General features: G+C 36.9%; 1 protein-coding gene across 1 annotated transcript; it reads left to right on the top strand.

Moving 5' to 3' along the window:
* Nucleotides 1–645: 645 nt before the first annotated feature.
* On the top strand, nucleotides 646–15,932 carry CCT2 (chaperonin containing TCP1 subunit 2). Its single transcript, XM_019748983.2, has 16 exons — nucleotides 646–776; nucleotides 1,498–1,572; nucleotides 1,672–1,737; nucleotides 2,482–2,593; nucleotides 2,911–2,987; nucleotides 3,124–3,236; nucleotides 4,086–4,288; nucleotides 5,790–5,890; nucleotides 6,088–6,215; nucleotides 7,489–7,592; nucleotides 10,242–10,361; nucleotides 10,734–10,862; nucleotides 11,051–11,154; nucleotides 11,448–11,547; nucleotides 12,423–12,564; nucleotides 15,651–15,932. Exons 1-16 carry the CDS (start codon nucleotides 774–776, stop codon nucleotides 15,679–15,681), a joined length of 1,608 nt encoding a protein of 535 aa, XP_019604542.1. The 5' UTR covers nucleotides 646–773; the 3' UTR covers nucleotides 15,682–15,932.
* Nucleotides 15,933–19,356: the final 3,424 nt, after the last annotated feature.

Below are 19,356 nucleotides of genomic sequence, written 5' to 3'. Positions count from 1 at the left end.
TAAGAGTCAGTCATCTCTACCAGTGGGGAGGGGAGGAACGAGTGAAACGCAAAAACCTCCTGAAAATGAGCAAGCAGAGCAAAGAGAAAGGAAACGTCTCCGTCAGTTCACAACACCTTGTCCTGGACAGTCAACATCCAATTAAAAACAGCGTTTTAAAATTCAATAAAATAAAATATGTCTTCCTCGTAATAGTTAAAATAGCAATGAAAATATTATTTAGGAATATGTTGGTAAATAACCACTGCAGAACAAAGCTGAAAAGTTGAGAGTGGTTGCCTCTGGGAGAGGAGGTGACGAAGTTGGTGAGTTGTTTTTCATTACTAGTACATAACACTTTATATATATGTGGTACTTCAAGGCAAACTTTTAAAGATTAAGAAAAAACGTGCCAGCAGAAACTCCGCTACTATGGCAACCCCGGCGGCGCAGCGTCTCTAGTTCTTCCGGGGTTCTACTCCCAATACTGCCGGCCTCAAGCAAGACGTCAGACCCCCGCTTCCTTGCCCTAAGCAGGTGGCGCCGCAGGGAGAGGAGGAGCACAAAGCTAGGCCGCGCCCCTCCAATGTGACGGGCTGCGTTTAAGACCCGCAGGGCTCCACTCAAAATGGCACTTCCTCCCTTCCTCCGCGAGCCGCGCTAGGCCGCAGCGGCACGCCGCCGAGGCTCCGCCCCTTACGGTAGAGCGTGAGGCGTCACTTCCGGCTTCTTTTCCCTCTGGTCCCGGGCGCGAGCTGTGAGGGAGTAGCGTGTGTGCCGAACTGCTTGGAACCATGGTGAGCCTGGCCCCGCTGGCCCTGCCCATGCCCCGCCATACCCCGCCGTGCCCTGCCGCCCCCTCTTGTCCTCCCAGTGCCTCGGGCTCCCTGTTTCTGTGCCCCGGGACCGCCGCACATGGTGAGGGCCGCGGCGTGCGGCCTGCGCACAGGCCGCTGGCGGAGCTCTCGGTGCAGGCCAGGGGGAGGGTGGGCCTCCAAGCCAGCGTCTTCTGACACCGCTTCTCCAAAGCCCCAGAACCGGGAGACCTGGGGCTCACCCTTAGCGAAGAAATTTCCAGTGCTCCGGGCGGGTCCGCGAGACAGGCCCCGCCCTCCCTCTCGGGGCGGAGCCTGGAGCGGCCTGTTGGAAGCTAGGCCTCTTCCCTTCACTCACCCGCTGGGCGGTTGTCCTGCGAGTGGCCTACAACCCCTGCCTGCCTATCCTTAGATTCAAGTCATCTTGAGTCTTGCCATACTTAAGAGTTCGTGTGTAATTTTTATTCTTAGAGCACTTGTACATGCAGAAAGCAAGGTTGCTTTCCTATACAGCTTTTAGAAGTCCCTCCTCCCCCTTAAATGACTGCCCTGATGATGGAGAGCTTCATTTTTTGGAAAAAGTCCACTATTCTGTACATCAGTTTTCTCTTACATATCTATTTGTAAGTCTAATGGAAGGCATCTAAGTATACGTGTTAAAAGAATATTGGCATTCACACCGGTTTTTGTTTTTCCTTTTTAGGCGTCCCTTTCCCTTGCACCCGTTAACATCTTCAAGGCTGGAGCTGACGAAGAGAGAGCAGAGACAGCTCGTCTGGTGAGCCTTGTTCTCATTGTTTGAAAGATAAAATCGTACTTTTACCATTTTAAGACTCAAGCTGATTTTGACAATTTCTTTCTTTGATTTTCACTCCAGTCTTCTTTTATTGGTGCCATCGCTATTGGAGACTTGGTAAAGAGCACCTTGGGACCCAAGGGCATGGTAAGAAAAAGAGGGAATTTTTGTTTTGATATTGTTTTAGAGCCCTTAGTGAAAATGTACGTAGTAAATAATACTTTTTTTGATGCATTTTAATCGTTGAAACTTTAATTATATAGGGAAGACGTGGATATATTCTCTTTACTGAATATCAAAACAGTACCCATACGGCTGAAGTCCCATTCAGTGCCCATCCCCAGTCTCACTGTCCTCCCCACTGACAACCACTGTTACCGGTTGGATGTAAATCTTCCCAATATTTTTGTTCATTAATGTAGATATATGTGTATCTTACATGTTACGTAGATATATGTGTATCTTACATGTTACATGTTTTCATATGTACTGGTAACATTTTGTTTTATCATAGGTATATGTAGTTTTTCTGTAGCTTTGTTAAAATTCTTTTCAGTGTAAATGATTAACTGCCTCTTAAGTGTCAAATCATATTCAGCATCCTGATTATTTTATAGTTTATATTTATGGCTGTATTGAGGGACACTTTATTCCATTGTTTTGGCTATTACAGTGCTGAGACAACCTGTTCATGTTGCCCTGTTCTAGTGTTTTTAGGGTTAGATACCAGGGTTTGCTTGTGGGGTGTATGCATTTCAAAAATTTGAATGGGTACTGTCAAATAGCCATCTAGGGTGTTGACACATTAACAATATACGAGAGTAGTGATTGACCCGTGCATTCTTCAAGATGTATCTGTATCTTAACTTGAACCAAATATGTTCCTTTTAGGACAAAATTCTGTTAAGCAGTGGACGAGATGCCTCTCTTATGGTAACCAATGATGGTGCAACTATTCTGAAGAACATTGGTGTTGACAATCCAGCGGCTAAAGTTTTAGTTGGTGAGTCTGGAGATACTCTTTTGTTAACATTTTGAAACATATTTTAAATAGGCTATGTTGGCTGTACTTCCTTTAACGTCCGTTTTTTAATTGATTATTGTCATTAAAATACAAGCTTCTGGAGTGCCATGTAATTATTAATAGTAAAATTGTTGCATTTCAGACTGAAAAGTTCCAAAGAATTTGTCAGGTGAGAAAACCTAGATAAGTGAGATTTACATTGGTAGTGGGTATGTTTGGAGAATTAGTTTAGCTACAGAGAAGTAATTTAAAAGGCAGAATCAGATATAAATGAGTTAACTAACTTTTTTTTCTAGATATGTCAAGGGTTCAGGATGATGAAGTTGGTGATGGCACTACCTCTGTTACTGTTTTAGCAGCAGAATTGCTACGGGTAAGACTATCTGAGCAATTCTAACCTCATTTTATTAATTGGTTTTTGCTACTGCGGTTTTGAATGTCAGAAGTAATGAAGTCCTTACTTCCTACATTTTCACTATTGACAAGTGTTTTCCACTGTTTATTAATAGGAAGCAGAATCTTTAATTGCCAGAAAGATTCATCCACAGACCATCATAGCTGGTTGGAGAGAAGCCACAAAGGCAGCAAGACAGGCTCTCTTGAATTCTGCAGTAGATCATGGGTTGGTATACCAAAATAATAGTGTTTTAAACATTTAACATTCTTTCCAAAATGTACTCAATGCACGAAGTCTAGAAAACAAGAAAAGCATACACAAACATAACACTGCTGTCTCATCCTGCCCCAACAGAAGAACCCCACATTACCCTCCAGAGATAGCCCCTAAAGTTCAAGTTTGGGTTTCCAGTTTTTGCTTATATAATCACAATAAACAGAACAAATATTATCATTGTTTAGAGGGTTTTTAGTAGTCTCTTGAACGTAGTTGAATGACAAGCACATTTCTGGGTGTCAGTATGCTCTGTAATTTAATTGAGGTATGCATTTGATTATATTATTGCAGTATAATTTACCTATCTATATTTGGAGATTAGTGTTTTGACAGTTTTTAGCTTTATAAGGTACAAACTTGTTACCAAAAAAATGTTTCAAGAAGTATTGCTGGGTTCAAAGAGACGTGTGTGTTTTAAAGGTGTTTTTATTTACAAGTAATTCTCCAGAAAAGACTTTATTAATTTACACTTCCACTAGCTGTATAACAGTTCCTGTTTCACCATGTTCTTAACAGCATTTGGCGCTCTTGTTCGCTTGTGTTTTTTAATAGTTTGCCAGTTTGGTGGGGAAAAATAGTATCTAATTTGGATTTCTTGCTTACTGATAGTAAGGTTTAATTTTTCACATGGGCTCTGACTGGCTGGGGGGAAATTATCTATTGACAGATGAGTATCTGAATAAATGTTGAAAAGTAAAATAGGGTGATATCTTTGAAGAAGCATTTTGAGAATGAAGAAGCAAATTTAAGCATTTCATTTTTAGAAAGTCATAAGTTTTTTGTTTGATTGTTTTTTAGTTCTGATGAAGTTAAATTTCGCCAAGATTTAATGAACATTGCAGGAACAACATTATCCTCAAAACTTCTTACTCATCACAAAGATCACTTTACTAAACTAGCTGTAGAAGCTGTTCTCAGACTGAAAGGCTCTGGAAATCTGGAGGCAATTCACATCATCAAGAAGCTAGGAGGAAGTCTGGCAGATTCCTATTTAGATGAAGGTATGTATATATATATATGTTGAACATGGGAAAACAAGCTTTGATGGAATGTTAAGGGCTAAGTACTCAGTGAATCCTATTTTTAACTAGTTGGGACTAATTTTATAAAGCCAGAACTTTAAGGACAATTACATTGTCACCATTTTTGTCATTTTAATCCATTTGTTATATTGACAGTGTGCTTCATCTTCTCATACAACCCCAGCATTTCTTTGATAATATCTAGATTTTACTTTATACCATGAAGCTATTTGCAGTCATTAATAAAGAGAAATTGGAAGTCAGCTGTTTTCAAATGGCGTGTTTTCCAGGATTACATGTGTTCTCCAGAGGATCTGGGTTAAGTCAAATCATTTAGTTGGCAGATGTTGATACACTTCTTGGTGTTCTTAAAGAGTGATAAATGAGCCTTAGCAACTGCTGCTTCCCTAGTACTAGTGTATTTTGTTCATAAAGTAGGAATTTTCCAAGTACCTTTACATTTTATTTACGTCACAAAATGGCCCATAGAAAGTGGTGTAGGCTTTATCTTTTATAGAGAAAGGGAAAAAAGTAAGTTTTGCTTTACAATTTCTGCTTTACCAGTGATTTAAGAGTCTAGGTCTTGCTGCGCATCATTTATATTTTTTAAGGCAGTAACAATTCTGAAAATACTCTTGGTTGAGTTTATATACAAGGGCTGTGTAGCATTTCTAATAGGCTGATGGTAGGGAAAGATAATTAAAACAAGGATTGCTACTATTCTTGAATGTCTGTTCTGTGCCAGGCTCTAATAGGAATTTTACTTAAAATCTCATTTGTTATGATATTGACCCGGTGGGTAAGAATTAGGTTCAGCTTAATAGAGCAGAAAACCCAGGATGATACTGGCTTAATAAAATAAGTTACATATGCATGTAAAAGAAGCTTAGAGAGAGAGGCAGTACTGTGTCCACTTGATCATTCTAAATCCACAGGGCCTTAGGCTGGTAACTAATACCTCTGCCACTGGTTACATTCCTGCTTTACAGATGAATAAGCTTGCTTACATAGCCTGTATGCAGCAGAGGAATGATTGGGGCCAGGTGTGTCTGACTCCATCGTCCATAGCTTTTTCATTTTAGCACCAGCCTCAGCCTCAGTTCTTTAAAAAGTCCAGTAATCTCTAGCAATACCCTGTGTATCTGAATCCTCACAGCTTGTTTTCTTGTGTTTTAAGCTCGTGAAAGGACTTAATGTCTTTATATTGCAACCCACATACCTGTGTATGTAGTATATTGTGTATCTGATATAAAAGTTTCAAACTACTGTGTTCTTAATATTTGTGCTGTGCTCTTGTATTTTCTGTTTCATATATTTTTTTAAATGATCTAAATTGATTTTTATGATTACTGTTCTAGTGGAATGCTTTACAGGAGTTTTAAATGCATTCTTTGAAAGTAATTTGATAGAACAGGCAACTTCTTAAGATTTATTAACTCAACGTTGACATATTTAATACAATACTACCATTATATTGTAGGCTTTCTGTTGGATAAAAAAATTGGAGTAAATCAACCAAAGCGAATTGAAAATGCTAAAATTCTTATTGCAAATACTGGTATGGATACAGACAAAATAAAGGTATGTTTAAATTTCTTGAAATTCTAATTGCCAGCTGCTGTAAACTCAGGCTGGAAATCAGTTACACTAAAAAGCTTGGAATATGTAAATATATACACAAACACATTTTTTGGTGTATTTGTATAAAAATATTTAAATATGCTATGGGACTCTTAAGAGTAATAAAAATACTATTTTTATGCTTTCCTCTGTCTTAGATATTTGGTTCCAGGGTAAGAGTTGATTCTACAGCAAAGGTTGCCGAAATAGAACATGCAGAAAAGGAAAAAATGAAGGAGAAAGTTGAACGTATTCTTAAACATGGGATAAATTGCTTCATTAACAGGTCTGTGTTCTTGTGCTAACAATATCATGAACGATTTTAAGAACAGGTTTTTGAATTAGTGGCTTATTTAGAATTTTTTTCCATTGTAAAAATAGTACAGCAATTCATTTGCATAATAATGATTTTAGTGATGTTATTATACTTTACTGAACCTTTTTATGGTAATAGTAATAGTTTTCTGATTTGGCAGATTATGTTACTAGTTTTGACTATAGTACACATACATTTGGAAGAGAGAATTAATTCCATATTAAATGATGGGCATTTGAAGTAGCAAAAAGTTAACAGCACAGAAATAAAACAAGAATGAAGAGATGAAAAGTATTAAAGAGTTTGTGATTTTTCTTTAATTTGTATGAAAAAGTGTAAACTTTTCCCATTTAGGTAAGGCTTTTACTGATTGTTTTAAATGGTGAAAATACCAAGAGGAACAGCACATTTCAATGAAATGGCTGTAGTTAACTTTGAGAGATGTTTGATGAAAAATTGTTTGGAAGGCCAAATGTTTGTGGCTTTTCAAAAGTAAGTTTCTAAACTTTTATGTGATTTGTGAATCTGATAAGACATTTTGCCTAGCTGTGCATTATGCTAATTATAAAAAAGGGGTTTTTTGGCTTTTTTTAACTTAAAGCTTTTAAACAGATGTCTTTTACTCCCATTGTAAAAGTAACATCTCATTTTGGAAAATAGAAAAGTATAAGAAGAAACAAAATCTGAGGTCTTACCTCTCAGGAATTCTTTCCTTTATTAGTGTTGATTGTGTGTCTGTGTACCATCTAGTTTTAATTTTTCACTTAGTTGTGATCATATGCTGTAAACTGGTAACTTTTTAAATCTAACAGTATATATTTTTACTTAAAATTAGAAATTTTTCATAATTTGTAATTGGACCTTGAGGTCATTGGCAAGTTTTATTTTATAGAAAAATTCTTGCAAATATTACGTGTTTTAATATTTAATTTCTTGCTGTAGATTCTCAGGAGTGGAACTAAAGCATATGAACATTGATACGGTTTTTGGTGTATTACTGCTGAATTGTTTTCCGATTTATACTATTAATAGCAATATAAAAAAAGTCTGTTCTTAATGATAGCGTGGATGCACTAGTATTATAATTTGTAAATTATAGCTAAAAAATGGTATCTTTTTTTTTTATTCGCATTTCTTTGATTACTGGTGAGGTAAAAATGTTTCCATGGGTTGTTGTTTTTTGTTTTAGTCTAATGTATTTTATCTTGTGAAGTAACAATGTTTTTATGTATTTTACTTACAGGCAATTAATTTATAATTATCCTGAACAGCTCTTTGGTGCTGCGGGTGTTATGGCTATTGAACATGCAGATTTTGCAGGTGTAGAACGCCTGGCTCTTGTCACAGGTATGGGAAAAAGGCATTAATTTCTAACATAATAATCACACTTGGATTTATTGTTTGTACATTTGCTTCTTGAACAATGTGGGGGTTAGGAGCACCAGTCCCCCATCCTGTGTTGTTGAAAATCTGCATATAACTTTTGACTCCACAAAAACTTAACTGTAGTCAACCGTCCACATCAGTGGATTCCCAACTGTGATGGAAAAAGTTGACCCTTGAATAACACGGGTTTGAACACAAGTCTAGTTTTTTAAGTCCACTTGTAAGTGGGCTCACACAGTTCAAGCCCATATTATTGGGGTGTCAACTGTGTATGTAACTCATTGCTGAAAGTGCAAAGAAATCCCATTAAAGAGTTTAGAATCTAAACACAGAGTTATTCTGAAAGCTGATTTATACTTTTTGGATTTCTTTAGTTTATTTGCATTATTTTTAGAATACCAAATTATATGGCTGAGTTTGCCATTGGTAGAGATTTCTTTTTCTTACATTGTTTTAAAGATACATACTATGGTATTTACAAATCTATAAGACCACTGTCTAGTCACAAAGTCTATATAAACTAGATCTTAAAAAAAAGAACATTATGTCTTACCTAGTTTATTCATTTGTTTCTACTGCTAAGTGAGTAGTTTAATGCTTAATGCCATGTATGGTAGTATAGTGATAATAGTATCCTTTACTGAGCACATAACTACTATATGCCAAAGAGTGGGTCAGTTACTTAAATGTTACTTTTGTTAACATTTTAAAATTTCTGAAAGTAATAAATGTTGAAATAAGTATGAAATAATCTAGTGATGCATGCTGAAAAGTTAGTATAGTCTAACACCCTTCAGTAGAGGTATGAGTAACATAATCCAGTTGTGTGGAATAATGTTTACAAATAAGGTGTCTACATCAACATGACATTGAGTGCAACTTGTTTGCTTTCTGCTGTAACGAGTTTTAAAGTAACCTCTAAGTAGCCCATGAAAAACTAGGTATCAAAACCTTTGTCCTCCAGTTCTCAGGTCCTTGGAATGAGTAGGTTGGAAAGTTGGTCTGGGATATGGCAATGAAAATTAAGGAGAGGGGGGTTGGAGATGTAAAGCCACCAGGATGTTGAATTTAGTTTGGAACTGCCATGAGTAGTAGAAAAAAATTAAAGGATACTAATTAACGCAGAGAGTAGAATTGGTTTAATCTGAGAATATAATCTTCTGATATAAAACGACGTTTTCCTTTCATTAATTACTTTGAATTGGGTTTACCTGCTCTAATTAGTGTTCTTTAAAAGCCACTGCATATTTGATGCTAAAGGTGATAAAACTTTAAGATGCTCGTTTATATAATTCTTCCTTTAATGCAATAAAATTAAAGGTGACATAAGAAATGTGAATGATAGCACATTCGTGGGGTAAGTTCACATAAGGACTTGATACATGAAATTGCCACATACGCAGAAGAAAATTTACTGCACCAAACACACCAACTGAAGTTGACCTCATGGCACCCATCTTTATTAGCTTTTATGTTGTCAAAATATGTGAAATTGGTTCTTGCAGATTCAAGAAATATCTTGTAAGCAGATGTAGATGAGCAAGCCTGGGATAAGAGAACATTCTCAAAAGCACAGTTAGTCTCATTTATGGGATACGATGTCCTGAACGTCTGTTATGTCTCATACCTAGAAACCAAAGCAGTCTCAGGAATTTGCCAGGCAAAAAGAACTTCAGCTACACAGATACGAATACAAATTAGTAGAGTTGGGAAGACCAGAGTTTTTTTATAAATTTATTGTCAGATAGATATAAAGCATCAATTCAGATTTATCAGGAGTAGGGAAAGAGGTTGGTTGATGATAGAGGGAATCGGCTTTATTAAGACTGTAATGAACTAGAGAAAAGGATTTTAAAATGGAAACTTAATTTTTGCTTAATTAAGGACCAGGAAAGGAAATGGCTGATCCTTTCAGTTTATAGCATGGAAGATGGAAGAGAAATATGAATAGAAATAAAACTTACGAGTAAAATGAATTTACTTTTTGACATCTTACTAAATTTGCTCTGGGAAAGTCTCAGTTTCCCCTTTTTGGGGCTTTCTGGCAGTTCAGTTATTGTGATAATTAGTAGATATCAAGTGCTTACTATTTTAAGCTGTTCCTAAAATCTACATCTGCTGACATAATAGTACTAGTCAAATATTTTCATGTTTTGTTTTGGGAATTTGGGTCATAAAAGTACTGGTGTTCTAGACCAGTAGATTCAGAAGAGAATCTGAATTTAAATTCATACTTAAAGGTTGAGATTTCAGTTTAACCTTTACCTTTGTGGGGGGTAGTGGTATACAGTGTGTGCATAGAGGTCGGAAGCCAGACTGCTTGGGTTTGAATCCCATTTTCACCATATTTGTTCAAGCTATGTAACCTTGGATAGGAAACTAAACATCTCTTTGCCTCAATTTTATCATTTCTAAATGGAATAATGAATCTTACCCCATTTGGGTTGTTGTGAAGACCAATTTGCCAATTCATACGAGGTGCTTCAAAGAGTGCTTGGTATATAGTAAGTAATCAACTTAAAAAATGTTATCTGTCCATTTACTGCTTGGTAAAAAAACAAATTTTAAACCTGTCGTGCATTTAATTAATGTATATTTATATGTTCATAGGTGGTGAAATTGCCTCTACCTTTGACCACCCAGAACTAGTGAAGCTTGGAAGTTGCAAGCTTATCGAGGAAGTCATGATTGGAGAAGATAAGCTCATTCACTTTTCTGGGGTAGCCCTTGGTGAGTAGTCACGTAGATCCTGATTTAGGTTCCTAAATCTTCGCTAGGCTCTGTTGAAGTGAGAGAAACAGTTAATGTAGTTACTAGTACATGATGTGTCTAAATTCTTGTGAAACATGACGTATATTTCAATCTTTTTGAGGTCAGCCCTATATTAATCTTGCCTTTATGAACAGTACGTTTTCAACATAGTTTTTTAGATAATTTAGAACTATTATGAACATGGATTGTTAGCGAAGAGAATGTAACAGTGGAAGACATACCCAGTTTCAAAACCACATAATACAACCAATACTTACATAAATAATAGAAGGCAAATTTTTATGTTTTGTAATTAAATGCTCATTGGGACATACTGTTTTTTAACATTAGGTGAGGCTTGCACTATTGTTCTGCGTGGTGCCACTCAACAAATTTTAGATGAAGCAGAAAGATCTTTGCATGATGCTCTTTGTGTTCTTGCCCAAACTGTGAAGGATTCTAGAACAGTTTATGGAGGAGGTAAGCATTTGGAAAACATTAAACATATTTCATTTCTTTATAGTATAAATTGTAAGTGGTTTTAATAGTTCTTACAGAAACTTTATTGCCTTTGCACTTAATTTTAAAATGCTCGATGTATCTTAAAGGAAGTCAATAATTCAGTGTTTTTGAGCATAATGATATTTTATTGGATTTTTAATCCATAGGCTGTTCTGAGATGCTGATGGCTCATGCTGTGACACAGCTTGCCAATAAAACACCTGGTAAAGAAGCTGTTGCAATGGAGTCTTACGCTAAAGCATTGAGAATGGTAAGTTTATAAAAATAAGAGCTTAAACATTATTGGTATTGATGGGTTCTAAGTGAATATATTTTTCTGTCTTGGACAGAAAATGTTTATTTTCTCAGCTTTAAGAAAAAGAACTGGTTCATACCACTTTTAAATTTGATGCTGGAGTTTGTTGTCTTTATGAGCAGTAATTAAAAGGAAACAGATTTTACAGTGTTTCCAAATGTATACTTTTAAAAAGCTATGCTAGTTAGGAGTAAATGAATTATATATACTACAATAGATAGTTACCATTTGTCTCCTTCACTTCATAGTTGCCAACTATAATAGCTGACAATGCAGGTTATGACAGTGCAGATCTGGTGGCACAGCTCCGAGCTGCCCATAGCGAAGGCATTACAACTGCTGGACTGGGTAAGAGATCAGCTGGAAACTTGTACTTGTTAAGAATAACTCTGTACCAAGTTCTTTACTTTTTTTTAAAGATGAATTCTTGTAATAACCATATAAACAGACTCCTGTGGCCCTTGCTTTGTAACCATTATATAGTCTAGGAAAATGTTTTAACTTCATATTCTCCACACTGCCAAACTTTGTTGTTCCATAAGGAGTGTAGGTCTAGTTAGAAGATTTGTAACTCGTTTTTTATAAATACAGAATTTAACTACATAAACAATACAATATATTCTGAAATAAGTGTAAAATTTTCTATAGCGCTTATAATCACCAGTAACTCCTAATTTCACAGTAAACTTACTCTGTGACATTCTTGAATGCAGATCTCTGACATAGATAAGAGTGGCCAAAAAAGCAGATTTAATTTAGAATGGAGAATTTCCCAATAAACTACCCAGGATATTATAGGAATAGTCTTAAGGGGGGTAGGTAGTCCAGTCACTGCACAAGAAAGAGCCGATGGGTAATCTGAAGATGAAGTAGAACTCTCACAGGCGAAATAGATGACTTCTAAATTCTCTCTTCCAGTTCGAAGAATCCATGGTAATTAGTGATCAGCAAATTTTCTGTAACAATTTTACATATGTATGTGGATGAAGATTTAGTGTTATGTATAAATTTTTCATTATTTGACATAGTTGCCCTCCATTGATACAAATAATTAGTAGTTGACCTTTTGGTTTTCTAAAAGGCTTTATCTTGAGTGAGAGTTAAGTAATTAGGTGTTGTAATTTTGTTTTTCGTAACAGGATTAGTTTTATTTGTTATAAGTCAGTGGTGTTTTGCTGCTTCAGTTAAAACTAGTTGTTTAGTAAATTACTGTCTCTTTTTAGATATGAAGGAAGGTACTATTGGTGATATGGCAGTACTGGGTATAACAGAAAGTTTCCAAGTGAAACGACAAGTTCTTCTGAGTGCAGCTGAAGCGGCAGAGGTGATTCTGCGTGTGGACAATATTATCAAAGCAGCACCACGGTATTGTAGCACTTCATAAAACATTTCTTAGAAAAAATTATTAATACGGAAACAGAAAAATAGGTAGCGGCATATATTGATAATGGTAGTTGATAGAAAGTGTAGCCATTTTTACTTAGATAAAAGTATTATGCAAGTTATTTAAAATATGCAATCACAACTCTTAGATTTAAGCCAGAAAAGGGAGTAGGTTGTGATTACACAGGTTAGCACTCAGGATTGAAAGGGCTCATGAAGAGCCAGACTTGGAAAAGTCACAAACCAGAGAGCTTGGGGACAGAAGTGTGTAGTAAGAACTGATGTTTTTGTTTTACTGTGATGGGTGGCTCTAGTCATTTTGTCTTGGGTATACTTTTCCGTGTGAACATCCTTAAGCATATAATGAGCAGAGTACATATTCCTATATCCGCAGCGTTTCCAAGATGTCAAATTTTTTTAAAAACTCATTCACACAAAAACAGTTAAATAGCCAGAAAATCTTAACACTTGAAAATTTTAATTGCTAAAGTTAATTTTAATTGTTCTTATTAGTAGTTATCCAAACCACTTATTTTACCTGTTAGTGGTGGTTCAAGGAGGTGAGAAGGGATGGTGGCTTGGACTAGGAGGGAAGGGAAGGTGGTAAGGAGGAGTTGGTAAAAGATATGTTGAAGGTAGAGCCAGCAGGGTTTGATTATAGGTTGGATATAAGGTGTGAGAGGAAAGGCAATTGAGGATAATTCCAGGTTTTTGTCAGTAGAAAGAAATGTTTCTCTTATCTGGTAGGGGAAAGGCTTTGGGAGGGAAGAAAGGGATTTTAGTTTGGGATATTTGAGATGCCTGTTGATAATTGACTTGGGTAGTTGAATCTGTAGTTAGGAGAGAAGTTGGAACTGTAGTTATGAACTTAGGAGTTGCCAGCCTATATGTGGTATTTAAAGCCGTTAGACTGGTTGAGTCCCCAAGAGAGTGAATGTAGCTAAAGAAAGACATGATTTTAAGGACTGAGCACTGGAGAATTCCAGTTACAAGTTTGGAAAGATTAAGAACCAGCAAAGGACACTGGAATGTAAATATGGATAATTATTAAAACTGAGTGATGGTTACATGAGGATTTATGATACAGTCTCTGCTTTTAAATATATTTGAAATTTTCCATAATATAAAATTTTAAAGGTTGGGGAGGTATGGAGGAAAAATCAAGGGAATGTGTGTCCAGAAGCCAAATGAAGAAAGGATTTAGGGAAGAGGACTGATTAACTGCCAAAATGATGCAAATAGGTCAAGTTCAGATAAGGACTGAAAATTGACCCCGAAATTGGGTTTAATAACAGAGGCCGTTGGTAATCTTGACAAGCAGTTTTAGTGGAGTGGATGGCACAGGAAAAGAGGACTTGGAGAAAGTACTGCTTTTGGGGGGAGTCTTGTGAATGGGAGCAGAGAAACAGGGTAGTAACTAGAAGAGGTGTGGTTTTTACTGTGAAAATTCGGTTTAAGTGAGGAATTTCCTAGAGAGGGAATAATGGATGCAGAAGAGGGGAGCTGTCCACTTAAGTAGCTGTGAGAGAGAATGGGAGATCAGATAACAAGAGCAGGAGTTGGTTTTAGACAGGAATGCAGAGAGTTCATAGCAGGCAGGAAGTAGGAATGCTACTAGGAAATTACACCTTCAATTGACTTAGCAGTTACAAAGGGTTTTGTGTGTGTGCAGAACCCTGCAGTACTCATTTCATTGGCTTTCCTCTATGTCAGCTATCCTAATACTATTAGAGGAAGGAAAGTAGAAAATAGTGATTTGGGTGTGGAGAGAACAGATGAAATGGTGTTTAAATCTACTGTGGTGTAGTGGAAAGGACTGCTCTGCTCCTGGTATAGGGAGGTAGGGTAATGAGGAGCACTCATATTTTGGATGGAAAATAGGTGAGGGAAGGAGAGAGAAATTGACAGAAAGTTTTCTTGGAAGTCGTCATGCCACCAAAGACGGTTAAATGCAGTTATATTTTCCATTGTCTTTCAGCAGAATGATAGTGAAAGGAAACTGAGTTCTGTAATTAAGCTTTTCTGATTTGGGGTCAAGGTTACATAGCCACACTTACTCTCAGAAATCTTAGCAATAATTCAGCACCTTCAGTCTCCTTTGAAATACACACTATAATACCTCATTTGATCTGATAACACTTTAGAGGCTTGTGTCTATTAAATATAATAGAAATTCTAATATACTGGGCTGTGGACTTCTTTTCATACTAGTGAATATAACCTCCAGGGGACTCGTTTTCCATATCAGTGCCCTGTGACAGCTGCTTGGTAACTTCTCTAGTGACATCTTTTAGCATCCTTTAGTCATACTCCCATAAGCGACTGAGGTTGAAAGGGTTTCTCTTTGTATGATGCCAGTATGCTGTACTCTTTGGGTCCCTTTTTCTGCTTTTTCTGCTTCTCTTAACGGTTGTGCTTGCCTCTAGAAGCAGTGTTTCTCAAGCCCTACCTCCTTGAACAGGCATTAAGTAAAAAAATTGACCTAGTACCCCTACCACGCCCCCTTCCTGAGCGATTCACTATATGGTTACCAGAGAATAAGTTTAGCATCTAAGATGTGAGAGGTGCTGTTGGCATATTTTATAGTGAGTTACTGTACCCCATCACCAGCTTATCTATTGGCATTTGTTTTTTTTTTCACTTAGAATAGTGATCCAGAGACTTACATCTAGAGGACCCAAAGCCTTGTGATTTTATAACTTCTGCGTAAAACTGTCTGACTAATTTAGTAAAATTCCCCGGCACATACATTAGTTGAAAACATGAATTAACCGTTTTCTGGAGAATATGTGTTTGTTAAGTAGGTCGTTTGGATGAGAAGTTGAGAACTGCTAAATAACTACAGGCCTTCATATTCCACCGGTTTTGTAATGTTCTTTTCCTAATAAAATGACAATTGAAGGATGTTAGTAATGAGGTAGAAACGTCTTGTTATAGAAAATTGGGTTATCTTAATAAAATTAGGATTCTAGTTGTGTTTGTATTTAATATAAACCTTTGGTTACAATCATGCTTTTCAGTTTCGCCATTGACTTTTTTCTGAAGTGTATGTTGTGTAATCCTTGCAGGAAACGTGTCCCTGACCACCACCCCTGTTAAGCATTCCTGTGTGCTGTCGTGCTCTGGACCAGTTCATAGCAAAGTTGTGTTTAAAGACTTCAACTTAAAGAAGACTGTGGAATCAAAGTTTATCTATGGTTCTTATATCCTTAAGTTTGGACATTTAGCTCATTTAGCTGACCTTTTATTTTAACAGGGTCTAATTTATTTGCTGTTCATTACCATAAAATTCAGTTGATAGAAAAGTCCATTTCTTTCACTGTGCATCAAAATAAAAAATTGAACAATTACTTAGTTTTTACCTGTCTAAGTGATTTTTGCCCTGATAACTCTATTTAATGCGAATGAATGATTATACTTTAAGTATAGAGTTGTTCCAGTTTACTGATTGACCTTATACACTTATGAAATAATTATCTTGATTAATGTAAGTCCAAGTCAGATGTGATAAACATACACTAATCTTTTGGTTCTCAATTACACATAACCTTTATTAATGAACTGTTTATTTTCTACTTAGTGAAAGTACCCTAGTCTTTAGCACTCATTTTGTGTCGTCTAAGTACTGTCTCTTACATAGGAAGAACTTATGGTGGTTTCTGTTACTTCAAGTTTGAAAGAGTCATATTTTAAATGTTCGTTGTTGCAGGCTTCTTCAAGCACCTCTGAGGCTTTATAGGGTAATTTTCTCTTTCAAAAGATGGATTAGACTCCAGCATTTTTGGTGATTATTGACAGGGTTTTTTTGTTTTTAACAAAAGGATTCTAGAGAAAGAATGAGAATAGGTATAAATATGTACTGAGTTTAATGGTGAATTTAGATTTGGAGGTTTATACATCAGTGTATAGCAGAATGCACAAGGAATAAAATGAGAAAGCCCAGCAATAGGTTCTAAGTTTTTACTGGGTATCGCTCTGCTTGCACCATGGGAAGACATTTTATTCCCATAGAAGAGCAAAAGGATTTTCAAAGAAACTGATAAACCAACCTTTTTTGTTTTTGTCTAAAAGTTTGTCTCAACATTTTAATACTACTTTGTAGAAGCTATTAAAACTGGAAAAATTTGGTTTTCTTTGTTGATCCTAGTTTATGTCCTGAAACATTCACATGAAGGAGAAACTTTCTGAGATCATCTAACAATTATATTGATATTTCACTTTTAGAAACATTACTAGCAGTACTGTTTGCTGTGTAATATTTTAAAGTATTGTACATGGTAACAGTTTTCATCCCACAGCTCAGGTGGAGCAGGTAAGGATATGACCAAGAAAACCTGCAGAGGTGTCAGGGGGAGCGATGAGTTTAAGCATTTATCCTGAGGGACCAGATCGCCTGGAGTAGGAATTTAAAAGTATACTTGGGCACATTTTCTCCAGAGGTCTCAAAGGATATACCAGTTAATGTTCATCTAAAAAGAGGTACAAACATGGGAAGTTAATTGTTACATCCAACAACACACCAATGCCTCTCCCTATTTGTATTCATATCCTTCAAAGCTCTACAGGTTTTGTTGTCATAGCCCTAGATATCCCAAGATACCAAATTTTAAAATGTTTTCAGTTTCAGAGATGAAGTTCCAACCTAGGCCTCTTAATTTGTGAGTTTTAGAATGAAGTTTCTGTTAACTAAGAACTAGCAAATATGAAGCAGTGTTATTTATTTTTTTAAAGATTTATTTATTTTATAATATTGCTCTTCTTTTTTTTTTTAAGATTTTATTGGAGGGGAACAGGACTTTTATTGGGGAACAGTGTGTACTTCCAGGCCTTTTTTCCAAGTCAGGTTGTTGTCCTTTCAGTCTTAGTTGTGGAGGGCGCAGCTCAGCTCCAGGTCCAGTTCCTGTTTCTAGTTGCGGGACTCAAACCGGCAACCTTGTGGTTGAGAGCCCGCGTTCCAACCAACTGAGCCATCTGGGAGGCAGCTCAGCTCAAGGTGCCGTGTTCAATCTTAGTTGCAGGTGGCAGAGCCCACCATCCCTTGCAGGACTCGAGGAGTTGAACCGGCAACCTTGTGGTTGAGAGCCCACTGGCCCATGTGGGAATTGAACCGGCAGCCTTTTGAGTTAGGAGCATGGAGCTCTTAACTGCCTGAGCCACTGGGCCTGCCCCAAAGCAGTGTTCTTTAGTAAGAATTTTGTGACATGGAAGTAGAAATTCCCCTAAAATTTGGAATATAACATTTATGGTTACTGCATAGAGAATTGTCTAAGTGCTCAGAATTTTTAAATCTATCCTAGTAGCCTTCAGTTGTATTTTGTTTTTTGGAGTGTGCTGGTTATTCTTTTAAGCCAGGAGATGCATTCTTTGCCTACTTGGAGGCCATGGGGCTTCCCCTTGGTGACTACTTCACAGCTTCCTGTGGACTGGTTAACTGAGAAGGCCCTGGCAGGATATGGGGAGGAGGAGTCAGTATTTTCTTGTTTTTGCTCTTTTTTGTCTTGAAGTGGCTATATCCCTGCAAGATGTACCACTATAGCTTTGCTGGGCAGCCCGTCTTACGGCTCTCAGCTCTTACTGGATTTGGGTAACATTTCTGTTCCTTGTTCATTCAGCTGTATGTTAGCGTATGTTGCTCATTTGCGTATGTCAGTATTACGACTTCAACATTGCCTCACCCCACCCCACCCTTAATATCCTGTCTACTAATAGTTCTTTGTTAAAGTCTCTCTGTGTAAACCATGTGGGGTAAATGCATTTTCTTGCCAGAGCCCTGACTGATAGTGATAAAAGTCAAATAGAATACTCTCTATACAGACTCCTTTTCTAAAGTCTGCCTTGTACCTAATGTGTTAGGACATCCATAGAACAGAGGATGGAAAGAGGACTTAACCTTTTTAAAATCAGAATTACTATAGAACATTTCAAATTCTCAATATGAAGAATAAAGCAAACCTGATTTCAGATTCCTCATTTAAATTGTGAGCAGTACCTAACCCCTCTCTCAAAGGGGTATTGGAAAGGTTGTACCGTGTTTCCCCTAAAATAAGACCTAGCCGGACCATCAACTCGAATGTGTCTTTTGGAGCAAAAATTAATATAAAACCCGGTCTTATTTTTCTACAGTGTAAGACCGGGTCTTATGTTAATTTTTGCTCCAAAAGACATTAGAGCTGATGGTCCGGCTAGGTCTCATTTTCGGGGAAACATGGTATGAATTAACTTGGGCAAAACCCTGAGGGTAGTACCTGATCTACAGTGGTGGTCCCCCTGTCTGTGGTCTGGGCTCATGATAAAATCTCCAAAATTCAGGTAACTTGGTAGACTTGTTCTAGGCATCGGGGGTTCAAAGATAAATAACATCTGCTTCCTGTTCTCCAGAGGTGGACAGTCCAAAAGGAAAATAAAGCATGTAAACTTAGTTGGTTTTTAATAGCATTAATACCCTTTCTATAGTAGTGAGGTTACAAGACGTATGCGCTTTTTTTTTTTTTTTGTACGGTGACGAAAGTAAAGTGTCTAGCAGGTAACACCCATGTTCCCAACCCATGTCTTCCATCTGATGCTTCCTGCCCCTCACACATGGATTTCGTGTCAAGGAATAGTCATGTTTTCGACTATAGCAGTTCCTCTAATGTTGCAACATCGTTTCTTTATAACGATGAGATGTGTAGGAACTTAGCTCCTGTTTACATCAAATAGCCTATGGTTAAAATTGGTTTTGTTGTCATTTCACTTATAGTTGTAGAACCCATCGACGACATTGAGAACGTACTG

This window comes from Rhinolophus sinicus, linkage group LG02, assembly GCF_036562045.2.
Source record: "Rhinolophus sinicus isolate RSC01 linkage group LG02, ASM3656204v1, whole genome shotgun sequence".
Lineage (NCBI taxonomy): Eukaryota > Metazoa > Chordata > Mammalia > Chiroptera > Rhinolophidae > Rhinolophus > Rhinolophus sinicus.
Note: the sequence above shows the minus strand (reverse complement) of the source record. Positions and strands in the feature narration are given on the sequence as shown.